Source organism: Melozone crissalis, unplaced genomic scaffold (genome assembly GCF_028551555.1).
Source record: "Melozone crissalis strain CALT ecotype California unplaced genomic scaffold, PUWL_Pcris_2 ptg000042l_1, whole genome shotgun sequence".
NCBI classification, from domain to species: domain Eukaryota; kingdom Metazoa; phylum Chordata; class Aves; order Passeriformes; family Passerellidae; genus Melozone; species Melozone crissalis.
Window position 1 is genome coordinate 63,935,363 of NW_026535820.1, and position 12,714 is coordinate 63,948,076.

At 41.4% G+C, this 12,714-nt stretch overlaps 1 protein-coding gene across 1 annotated transcript; it reads left to right on the forward strand.

The window, feature by feature from the left end:
* Positions 1 to 9,721: 9,721 nt before the first annotated feature.
* On the forward strand, positions 9,722 to 10,492 carry LOC128942776 (translation initiation factor IF-2-like). The gene has a single exon (XM_054285456.1). It carries the CDS (start codon positions 9,722 to 9,724, stop codon positions 10,490 to 10,492), a length of 771 nt encoding a protein of 256 aa, XP_054141431.1.
* Positions 10,493 to 12,714: the final 2,222 nt, after the last annotated feature.

Consider the following 12,714-nt stretch of genomic DNA (forward strand, 5'->3'; position numbering starts at 1 on the left):
TATGTGCCCTTGTAAAATCAACAAGATTAAGTTTTCCTTAAGGCAGTGATTCCTGCCTTAGCAAAATATGATGCAGATCTGAGTATCAATGCTTCCTTTAATCTATTAAAAAGTGAATGAAAATTCTGAATAACAACCCAAAGGAAAATATTTTTTTCATTTATATTTGTGCAGTATTTCTAGGAGATATGTTTTCCATTTTGGCTTTTGTTAGTCACAGAAAAAGAAAGCCTGTTACTGCATGAATCCATGCTTTGTCATCCCAGCAGCCTCAATGGTATCTTATGAGATCACATCTCGAGAAGGAGATGTCTCAGGGAGCAGACCATGGGCAGTCCAGCAGTGCTGCTGCTGCTGTCTCACAGCTCCTGCTGCAAGAGACATCCTAGAGACTTTTGTGTAACTGCTAACACTCTGTAGACAGAGCATATGCTCAAATTTTCTCCCAAAAACAGCTCCTCAGCAAGTAGTTGTTTTTTCTCATCCCCACTGTGTCGGTGTAGAACCAGTGTGACGAGCCAGGGAGGACACTGATGTAGTAGAGCAACAGCAGCCTTTTGGAAGGGAAGCAAAGTAACAGCCCTAGCTGCTTGTCCTCTTTTCAGGAGTGCAGTGGTATTTATCCAGTGCATGAGAGCTCTCAGCCTCAGCCTTCTGACAAAATTTCTATCGTAGCTAATTATATTCTCCTTATCTACAAACCTCCCATGCTTCATCTAGCTTGAATGGAACTTTTCCAACCAAATGTTTTTTCAGCGGAAAACTGCTGTTTGATTGAAAACAAAGCTCTTCTGAGAAAGTGTCAACTTCAACAAAATCTGGAAAACAATTACAACTCCTTTGGTAAGGTTAAAATACCCTGCATTAACCTTTTCAGAACAGTGACTCCATTTTTCATTTTAAAATTGCTCCTTCACATTGTGTTATATTTAAAATTGAGATTAAAGACTGGGATCTAAAATGAAATTGTTTTGAAAATGTCACTTAAAGTGATTTGATTTTATTCTGTTTCAGAAACAAAATAAATCCTGAAATTTCCTGTGAAAGGGAAATATTGTATCCTTTGCAATTTTGCTCATTTGCCTTTGGTTCCATGCTGCAGTGCACTGCTACTATCATCATTAAGGATGCATATCCTTCACATGGGATTTGTGTTTCACTCATGATGACTGTAGCTGGGTCTCATAAAAAACCAAATTTTTCTTCTCCCCATTGCCATGAAGTCTTATGGTGACCTTCTCTATTAACATGTGTAAGAGCTGTGATCTCTTGCTCTTACAAGTGAATTGCTGATACCTTTTTTGAAATTTCATATATCACAGCCTGAGCAGTGTGTAACTGAAAATCAGCCACATATTTCTGCTTTACCTATACTGAAGAAAAAGAAAAACAAACCAACAAATTCTGATGAAAAAAAAACTTCTGAAATGGTCACAGCTGGGTGTCCTCTGCAGAAAATGTCTGGTTTCTCCATTCAGATAACACTTCAAGTATAACTTCAGCTGTGGAATGAGTACCACATAACAAAGAGAGCAAGACAAAGGAAGGCTCCAAAACACAAGGATTTAGAAGTTACTGAGAACTTCTGGAACTTCATGTGAAAGTAACAGAGGGCACAAAGTTACTTAATCTGCTATTTTAACAGTATCATTAGTTGATGGTACTAAACATCCTTATTTGGCTTTTGATTCTGGATGGTCCTTTTGGGTAGAAACAAGTGGAGCAGGTTAGTGTCAATAGAGTGGCCTTTTGGCCACAATTCAGGCTGAGCTTCAGGTGACACAACTCCTAATGTTGTCTGCCTTACAGTATAAAGAACATGTCTATGTCCTTGGTACCTCTGAAAACATAGCCCGTGGATTTTGCTCACTAATTGTCACAGGAAAAGAGCAATCTTAACATCTGGCCTCAGTGTCATCTAAAATGCCTCTGGAAGAACAATGCTGAAGTTTTTCATGAAGTTGTCATGAAGTTCACTTCAGTAAGTAATGTTTGCAAACACCTGTCTTTCATAGATTCTCACCAGCCAAGGAGCTATCCTTGAATGCTGCTTTAGAATAACATATCCTGATCTTAAACAAATCAGGTCAATCTACTTCTAATTGCTTGAATATTGGTTTGTGAGATTTAGGAGCATCACAGGGGTGTTATGATCCACCAAAGAAAGTATCCCTAAAGTTGTAGTACATGAACATAGGTGCAAGCATTACAGTCTATTTACAGGAGACAGATAGAAAACCCAAGTCCTAACTCAAACTTCATTATTGCCTTATCTGTATAATTTCATGTCAGTTACTGCATTTTGGAACTCTTGTGCATCTGGCTGATGCATAAACTTCATCAGATAGAAATGCTATGTTTATATTTGTTATCCAACATAGGCAAGCACCTTTCTAGATGCTTGGAGTTGATGAAAGCTGTAATACCTGGATATAACTTATTACAGCCCTTTGTAACAGGGGTACAGGAACTGAGGTCACCAACACTGGTAAAGAATGCTCTGACCAAGCCTTATCAGAAAACATCTATTTACCAAAGCAAAATAACTTTTGTGAAAATTCTTCTGGTTTGATACATCCTAATTAAGTCACAGGTGTGGTTCTGATGGAGACTTGCCTGTGAGGAAAGATCCCATTAGAAATACAAGTGACCTAGGCTCCCAAGGGCAAGGAAGGGATTTCTGACATCCTTTCATATCCTTGCATTACTAGCCTCCTAATAGAAATTGAGGTCTCTGTAACTGGTATCTTGCAGGGGAATTCTGAAACTAGCTGCTTTTTCAATTGGGTGGTTTGATGCTGTCAACTTCCCTAAACAAGCAGGAAATATCTAATGCTGGACTAAGCTTGGCTGTTTGTTTAGAACATGAAAGGATGCAAGCCCACACCCCACTCAAGGCAATCAGTTTTGTTAGTGAGTCTAATGGATTTCTGAACCTTTTCTTTAAAAGAATCTGATTAAGCCTTCTTATGGTTCACTACTAATACAATTTTGTCAGGTGGTCCACCTGGAAAGTCTGGTACCAGTCTTTCAGCCTGAACTCTGATAATACTCTAGGAGACTTTGCTAGATTGTTTCAGATAATATGCTCAGCAGTACACAGCCCAAGATTCGGTTGTCTGTGAAATTAATTCATATTAAACCGTTGTTTGAATGCCAAAAAAAAAAATAATATTTCCTCTTCCTTCAGAATCTCTCATACACTGTTGGAATTTCCCTTAGGCCAAATCATCTTGCTGATATATGGGTGGGAGAGGGACATTTTTCTGTCTCATTCACTGTTCATGTGGAAATGTGTAATTACTAATCAAAAATGCACTTGGATAGTAGGAAAGTAGGAAAGATTTCTTTATTCAAGCAGAATTATAACGTAGCACATTTCCAGGGGAACTAAAAATATGCAAGTCATGCCAAAGTATGGATTGCATAATAATGTGATGTCAACAGCACAGAATAATCATGTTTGCAGGTGGGAGCTCTACATGCATTATACAGCAAAGGTTTTACTGTTGAAATAAACCGAGCAGTATGTATTCCTAGAAAAAAATCATTATTCACATACTAATACCCATCTTGTACATCATGATAAAGAGTTATCATCTCTTGCCTGGACTGACTAATGAAAATGAAAAATTCGGTGTTTGGAATTAAATCTGATGTGGATGACATTTAAGGTCATGAAAGGCAATCTTAGTTGTACTGAAATCTTTTAATCTTATTTGCAGATTATTCCATCAGTGGCTCCCTGGAGTTGAAAAAGGATTTTATTCTCATATCTTTATTATTTAATTGAATGTTGAAAGTGTAACATATTGTAAATTGCTCTTAATTTAAAAAAGTACTTTCTTGTCTCAACATCATCGCATTTGCAGAGCTACAGGAGTACTCACTCAGAAGCATACCTGGGCAAATTCAATAGTGACATGCAAAGTGGTTGGATGCAATTAGGTAAGGAAATGACTGTAGGGGGTGAAGTACATAATCATACTTAATTGTGATTCAACAGATGTTCAAAATTACTGTAACTTACACCAATCCGATGTAACAGTCAAATTTGATTCTATATTATATCAGGATGTAGTTCCCATTGAAATCAGCAGGTCCACATAATTTGGGCTATCAGACTACCGACTTCTGTAAGCAGGAATATATTTGACCCCATGCAAATGCAGATTTCAAGGGCATTGGTATGCTTTTCCTTATCATGGTCATTGTTTTCTCTACAACCTGCTCTTAACCAATGTTTAAGATGCTGCTGTTCTTCACACATCTGAGACACCTGGACTTCCTAACCTCCAACACCTCTCCAAGGACTAAATTTTGCTTTCAGCAACTGAATCAAGACAGCTTTCCCAACAGCCTGAGTAGCCAACCCAAGAGCAGCTTCCTGGCTGGACAAGCACACCAGCACTGAAGGTCCTGTTTGTTTATGTAGGAGCCCCTCAGAGCTTGTCTTTATCCAATAATCCTGAAGTTGAGCTCCTGTCTTCATATGTCCTGGCCTGAAATTTCGCTCAGCAAAGTTGTATCAGCAAAGTGAAAACATTTTTCTCACCATATTTTTTTTACCTTTGGTCACCTGGAGGTATGATCCATGGTTCCTGGATTAAGGTGAAGAATGTATCTCTCTCTCAAATTACAGAAGAAAGAACCAACAATGTGAGTGGTTTTACCTTGTATTCTTGATGCAGAAAGGGAAAATCCTACCACAAAGACAATGTGAACCTGGACTGTAATCACATCCTTACACAGACTACTCAGTCTGTGTGTAAAGGCTTTACACATGGATTTGAAGATATTGTTGAAAGACACTAGGGACTATGGCACAAACTGTCAACCAGTGGCAGCAGAATGAGTGGTGAGGCTAAGAATTGGCAAACTCCACACTTCAGTGATCTGCCACGGCAGAAGTCCTTTTGAGTAGCTACTTCAGCCACATGACACCAAGCTTTCCAGCAGCACACATCTTTTCTGGTTTGGTCTCTTCAGGTAGGAAAAGCCAGTGGAGGAGACACACTGTGCATGTCCAAGGATGTCACACTGCCTGGAAGCCAGAAAAAGCTACAGGAGGCTTTGACACTGGGAGCAGCACCTGCAGGGTCCCTCAGTGGGGCCACCTGTCCCTGCAACCATCTTCATTACCTCTGCAAAGGAGCTTAGAACAGTTTTGTCTCACTACCTATTAGCACTTCTTTGTGTTTCTTGTAGGAAAATCCAATTCATTTCCTGGCCAGTGCAGGGCTATCTCTGGTAGGTATTTACACAGCAACAACCACAAACCACTTGTGCATAGGTATTTATAGAGCACCAATCGCAGGCAGTTGTACCTAATGACTGATATTAGCATCATGTGTCAAATACAAAAATCTTTCTCTGAAAACAGCAGGATCCAAACAACTCAGCTAATGAAACTGGCAATAAAGAACACATATGTGATACCACCTCGCCTATCCTATTTTTGACCACTAAAATAAATTATATGGATTTCAAGTACATGAAAATAACACAACAAGACTACCTGACTTGCCTGCATGTCAATGTCTTGCAGCAAGGCTTAAAACAGGGATTTTTTTTCCTCAAAAGCAAACCCTTGGCATAAATCAGCTTTTTGGTGACAAACTAAGAGAACAAACTCTTCCTTTCCTGACAGGAGTGCCTGACTTCACAGTATGGCGCTGCTGTCCATCCCCATGTAATGTCCACCTTTGGAGCACGAATTAATATCCAGTACCTGTGACATGAGAGAGTGTTAGACCTGTTCCACAATCAGGGACGTGGTGAAGCTCAGCAACCAGACTTATGTTGCATTAAAGTGATAATCCTTATGTTGCAAGGCAGGATTTGACAGACTGAAGGACAGACCTGCAGGACAGCATTGTCATCACAACAGTCCCTCCTCCTACCCCTGTGTGCCTTCCCTCTCCCTTCAGGAGATCCTCCACAACTGAATAAAATGAAGGTTATTTCAAATACTGGGTTACCCAGAGCTGATATTGCTCTCTTATGGATGCAGAGACAGGGGAGCAGATAAGAGGAAGCACTAGGAATGTACAGATGTAACGCACCCTTGCCAGAGAATAAAAAGACATACAAATTGTTGTGCTGGCACTGGCCAGTTGTCTGGCTTACTTGTATCAGCCTGTGGCATTGACCTGTACCAGGTTCTTTAGGGGAATATCAGAAACCCTACTGATGTTGACTCTAAAATTGCCCTCTCATCATGGAAAATTTTTCTGTCCATAAGATCTGAGTGGTTGGTCTCAAACTTCTGGTTCACCTGCCCTCTGTTTGTGTATGTCTCTGTTCCTCTCTAGTTTAAATGTAAACCTAATATATGAAGTGTAAAATTAAGAGAAACTTACCTAATGGATTGAATTCCTTTTTCTCACAAATTTAATACAGTGTAATCTGAGTCAGATTGTACATTTAGAAAATGTGCTTGTAACATATGATATAGATGCACTTTTATGCTTAGAGAGCATACAAAAAATAAATATTACAAGGAATCCTCCACTATGAGGAAAGGTGCATCTTTCAACCATAAGTATTTCTTTCACCTGACAGGGAAAACAGCACAACTACTGTCATGGATAGAAACTGCAATCAGTTTCAGACTGTTAAGATAATAATTTTGAAAAGAGGAATGCATGTTTGGATGTTACTTTAAAATCAAGCTCTGTGTTCAGGAAGAAAACAAAAGTTTTCAGATCTACATGGGTATATCTGTACAGTTCTGTATGTGACTATGAAATGTGCATACCTGGCTCAATGACCTTAAAGGTTCTTTCAAAGCTAAATGATTCTATGTTTCTATACACACAAATAGGTGCACATGCACACACACAAAAGCTGATGCATTCATTCAGGAAACAGGTTCCAAACAGGGAAGCAAAACCCTTCCTTCATTCTCATAAAGAGGGGTAAGGACAGATTCTGCAGTATCATTCCTGGTAGCAGGCAGAGGCACACAGAGTGATTGACTGATCAATTGATTTTGATTCCAGCAGTGATAGAGATTTTGTTATAATTGTATAAAATCATGAGTTGGGAGCATTATTGCTCTCCTTAGGTAAATATTTTCAACCCAAAGGTGATGCTTTATAAATTTTATCTGTCACTCCCTCTATCACCATCCCACCATTTTATATTTTTCAGTGGCAAAAAAAACCACAAACCAAAACAACAAAACCAGCAAGTTAATACTACTGCCATTTTGTTTTATCTTAAATGAAAAGGCTATCAGGTGACATGAGCAAAGGAGTCAAATGTGCATGCTTAAAAATGTATGCTATTTTATGATCACATTATGAGCACTTTAAAGTAAAAGGTGTGCCTTTTATATAAAAAATCTGTATGTAACAGATATACAATAATGTGACACTATTGGCTGCTGGAGTTCTTAGAAAGCAAAGCAGGGAAGAATTATATCTTTTTCTTTCATTTTATTAATGGTACATCCAGAGAGAACAACACTTTCATATCAGAAATTAGCCTTTGTGCCTTCTTTATGCCTAGAAACTTCTCAAACAAACTTTTGTTTCATTCTGCTTTGAAAGAAGAGCAGTTTTAAACAGAATCCACAGGTCTGATATATCAAAATCCTCAAAATCTTGTCCTATAACTCAGAGTTTCAAGCTTTTTTTATTAATCCTACCTTTCATAACTATTCATGTAAAATAAAGGTTGTAATTTTTCATTTGCTTGTCTCTATGAACTCGTTTCCAAAACACTTCTTTTATCCACAGTCATGCACTGGCCTCTTCTCCCTCTGTCCACATAATCTCCCTTCCCATCATCTCTGTTTCACCTTTTTGCCCTTACCACTATTCTCTTAGTACACAAGTGGCTCAGTCTCCTATCTGCTTTATCAAACTCCCTTTTTTCTTCCTTTCCTCCTTAATAGCACTTCTTTACCAAGTATTCATTACAGGCTGCACTTTTTTTTCCTCCTCCTGATTTCTACACATCCCTGAATGATTCTAACCCAGGCTACACTATATGAACGAACACATATGGTCTGAAAAGAAACCATATTCCATCATGCTCCTTACTTAATTTGTGAAAATTCAGAAGTTGTGGAAATACTAAAACACCAGAAAGTTTTTCAGAGGTCTCTCTGGCCAGTAGAGTATCACAAAAAGATTCAAACCCAGCAGAAATGCCAACCCTTTAAAGCTTTCACACATACTTAGGGCTTTCTCCTGTTTCTGCAGTGTGACATAATGGTTTACATTCAAAAGCCAACACACTTATCTTGAGATTTGATGATGTTCCTCAGTGGACTTCAGAATTTAAATGTTTCCATGCTTCCTTATCTAACACTTTATTCTTTCTCACATTCCAGTTATTCATATGGGTGTGCAGTCTGAGCAGACTAGCCAAAATCATTTATGGAAATGTATGCTGCCTAGTTTTCAAAAAGATTGTATTTCAGCTATCCTTATTTCAGATCACAGCACATGGGCTATCATTTAAAACTTGCAAATATTCAGACAAACAGGGACAACTCAGCTAGCTTTAGTAATAAAAGTTGTACCACTAGCACAAACTGCATTAATCTTACATGCAAACATGAAAACACATATAGGATTTTGCAAATTATAAAAACATTTTCAAAAGCCCTTGCATTTGAAAATATCAGATGTTCTTTCTAAAGGGAAGCTAGAGTGACACAGAGAGAAGCTGTTTCCTAATCAGGTGCTGCCTGTACCCAAGCAGGGTAATCTAATTTACAAGTAGGTGACCTATATAGTTGATTATTTATTCAACTAATCAAATTATATTGTGTCATTTGACGCTAGGATGTACACAGCGCTGACACGATGTTATTTTTTGTCACCAGATAAGGGGAATTGATTCTAATCTATATTACTTTTGTTAGTCATCAACTCTTACACCTACACCTGCCAAGGGAAGCATGAATACATTTTGTGAAGTTCAATAGCACACATATCATTAGGTCATAGCAAAGATATGCACTGTTGAACAAAAAAAAAAAAAAAAACAAACAAAAAACTCAAAAAAAAATCCCCACAAACAAACCATTGTCCATCACCATTTGATCAACTATTTCTATGTATCAGTAGTGTATCAGGCTGCAAGTACCCTTCTGCCTCTCTCCCACCAGTCACTACCGTGATCCACTTGGCCATTTCCACTTCTTGATTTTTGTCCTTCTGTCATCATCTGCTTTTAGGAAGAGACCACCTTGGGTTAGATTGCATCCTCTGAGAAACCTTGCCTCTTGCTATCCCCAAAAGCACTGAAATCTTAAGAAAATCTTCCATCCACCTGTGTGTACTTGTGGTGTATTTTATAATTCACCTCAGGCCAGATGTCATAACCTGGATGAAAGACTGTCTTTTTTCAAATTTTGATTGTCTGATTTCATTCTCCAGCAACATCTACTGCAAGGGTCAGTGAACAATTCTGATACAGCAGCTAGGGCTGGAGAGCTCATCAGGAGGGCTCTGTGCCTGCGTGCCCTAATGAAGAGAGGAAACTGAGGCCACAGCAGCTCTCCGTGTTTCTCCCATCCCTCCCTGCCCTGTGCTGTTGGTTTGGGGTTTTTTCAACGAGCCCGCAGATTTTTTCAGTGACCAGGAGGAGCAGAGAGGGGGTACTGAGGACTTGATGGGGAGGAGGAAAGTTTTTAAAATCCGTAATTATGAGCCGCTCGTGTGGCAAGCGGAGCCTCCTGTGTGCAGTGTCAGGGAGGGCGATGACCGCAGTTGTTGCCGCTGTCGCTCTCATGGTTGGGGGGCTCTGTCGCCGATCCCCGAGGAGGGAGCCGGGAGCGGCAGGAGCCTGGCCGCGACTCGCAGCGCTGCAGCCGCCCGCTGTCACGGCTGTCACGGCTGCCACCTCCGCCACCCTCCCTGGGCCACAGCGGTGCGTGGGAGCTCCCGGCGGGACAATCCCCGGGGAAAGCCCCGCGGCTGCCGGGGCTGCGGGAGAGGGCGCGGGCAGGCAGGACCAGCAATGTGCTCGCTCTGGAGAAGCTGGCGGCGGCGCAGCGGCTTCAGGGGTGCCCCCGGGTGCCACCGCAGAGCCGGCAGCCCCGGCGGGGCTGGGGCCGCTCCGCCGCCCCGTGTCCGCGCCAGGCCAGCCATGTCCGCGCAGCTCCGGCAGCGCTCAGCGGGGGCCGGGCACGGCCCGAGCTGGCACGGCCCAGCCCAGCCCGGCCCGTTTCGGCCCTGCCCAGCGCAGCTGCCCCGGCTCGGCCCGGGTACCCCTGGCAGGGCAGGTCCGGCCCCGCTCGTCCCTCAGGGCCGCCCCTCCTGCCGGGATGTGCCCGGCGCTGCCCCCCCGCCCCGCTCCCCACAAAGGGCGCTGGTGGCGAGGAAAGCGCGTTCTCCCCGAGCTTAGCTCCCTTTGGGCGCTGCACGGAGTGAATGCAACTTCAGCCGCCGCTGCCGCTTCCATCGCTGCCCTTCCTTCCTTCCCTCCCCCCGCCTCCCCTTCTCGCCTGAAAAGAGCAAACTTGCGCTGAAATGGCACCGCAGCCCGTGCGCCAGCCTAACCAGCCCATTAAATATGATCAACGTACCGCTTGCATGGATTGAAACCTTTCCCAGTGCTGATTGCTCCAAAGGGGAATCACGTCCTACCTCCCACCTTCCCAATCTTCATTCTCCCAGTGTACACACGCTTGTAATTACTGGTGATTGTGCTAATGCAACCCTGAGCAAAAGCATGCTGGTACTATGGAGAGGGAAGGCGAAGAAAGCACCGTTAATTTAGGGCAATGTGCGTGTGGATTATGGGTTTTTTTCTTGTCTACACCATCCTATAGATGCTCTTTAAGCATCAACCCAAACATCAGCGGCTCGTTTCCTAGGGTCTTTTTTTTTTCCCCCTCCCGTGGGACATTTTTTTCCCCTTTACAGGATGACAAGGTAATTTGAAAAGAAATGATGGATCGCTTCGTGGACCAGCAAAAGGAGAGAAAGTGAGAAGACGACTTGTTAGTCCTGACTCTAGCCAAGGAGAAAGCTGCCTGACCCCACTTCTGCTGTGATTGCTGCTTACATAACTCTCTGTATTCACCGCAGACCGCTTCGCTCGGGGGCGGAGGGGGCACCCCAGTATAATATCACCCGGGCCTTCTCCGCACTTGAATCCCCTCCTTCAGCAGAGCGGGGCTTCGAAGCGTGATCATTAACTTCAGTGATCATCCCTTGGTTTCTTTTGAAGGCGGCCGAACGATCTTTTTCTTAAGCTAAGGGGTTTTTTTTAATTATTATTTGTTCAGATGACATTCCCTGTTCCGCCCCCGCCCCCGCGGCGTGTGCACACACACACACACACACACACTCCCCTTTTCATCATCAGCAAATAAAGATTAGGTGGGCAGATTATAGAAAGCGTTTTCAGTCCTGTGCTGATCTTTATTCCAGAGCCTTTGTGATGATATTGATGATGATGATGGTCAAGTGGACAGTTTGATTTTTGTGTTTGGAGCTAGTTATAAAGAATCAATATTATATCAAGGGGTAACTTTCGTGATAAAGGACTTTAACCACTCTGGCTATTCATCATAAGTCTGTAGCAAGCAGATAGGTCAAAAGAAATTATATTGCACTAAAGAGTGTGTCTTCTTATCTCTCCTATACCAGGGGAATAAGGGACAAGCCGATCGATACAGTAGCTGCTGTATACTTCTTGCAATTATCAATAGCTGATTTCGTCTTTTGAGGCCTGCATCTATTAATACAAACTAATAATAATCTTCTGAGCATATCTGTAACCAAGGCAATGAAAGTTTTTGTACCTGCCGACACTATTTATATAGCTAGAATTAGTAGACAATGTAACATTGTTTATTTGTGTGTGTGCCTGCAGAGTATATAGAGAGAGAGAGAGAGAGAGAGAGATGTATTCATCTCACTTGTATTTTTCAGAAGCATGCAGATTTTTGCAAAGGGGCTAAACCCACTAATTTTACATGCATGCTGCATTCCTACATGCACTTCCTGGAGTATGCACTGACAGAGGTTTTGCAGTACTAATATATATAGCTTAATATATATAGCAGCTTAATATATATAGCGCCTATGCATCTATAGGTGTGAATGACATATATGTATGAGCTTTAATGTGTATTGTCTTTGTAATGTCCCCCCAACGATGTGTATTACAAATGTTCCACAAAGTATTTTAAATTCTTTGTTAAATTATCAGCTGTTAGGTTAAGGAACGGAAGTGGGTGGTAATTGGAGTTTGCTACGTGTGAACATAAGCTTTTGTGTATATGAATCAATGTTTATTTAGACCCAAGGGTGTATTAAAGACCCAAGTATTAAATAAAAGGAAAAGTAACTTAAATGTTTAAGGCAAAACGTTTAGCAAAGATTTGCTGTAAACTGGTTCTATGAATCTTGTTGTGGGGCTAGCTGCTTTCCACAAAAAAAAAAAAAAAAAAATTGTAATAGAAAAAAAACATCTTTATAATTGACATTTGACATGCTGTTTGGGTTAGGCTGTGGTAGACCAAGCACAGATTTCCCTCTGATGGAAACATTTATCATCATGATTGCTGCAGAGTGGCAGGTGGTGTTATCAATTACCTCTTCTTACCAATAATAATATTAGTATGGTAATATCTTTGCTCACGTGAGAACGAATTACTGGTCAGTTGTTGCAGCTTTAAACAGAAAAAATTCTTCCTGGATTTAACCCCAGGGTCCTCAAACAAAAGTCGTGGTGCGGAAA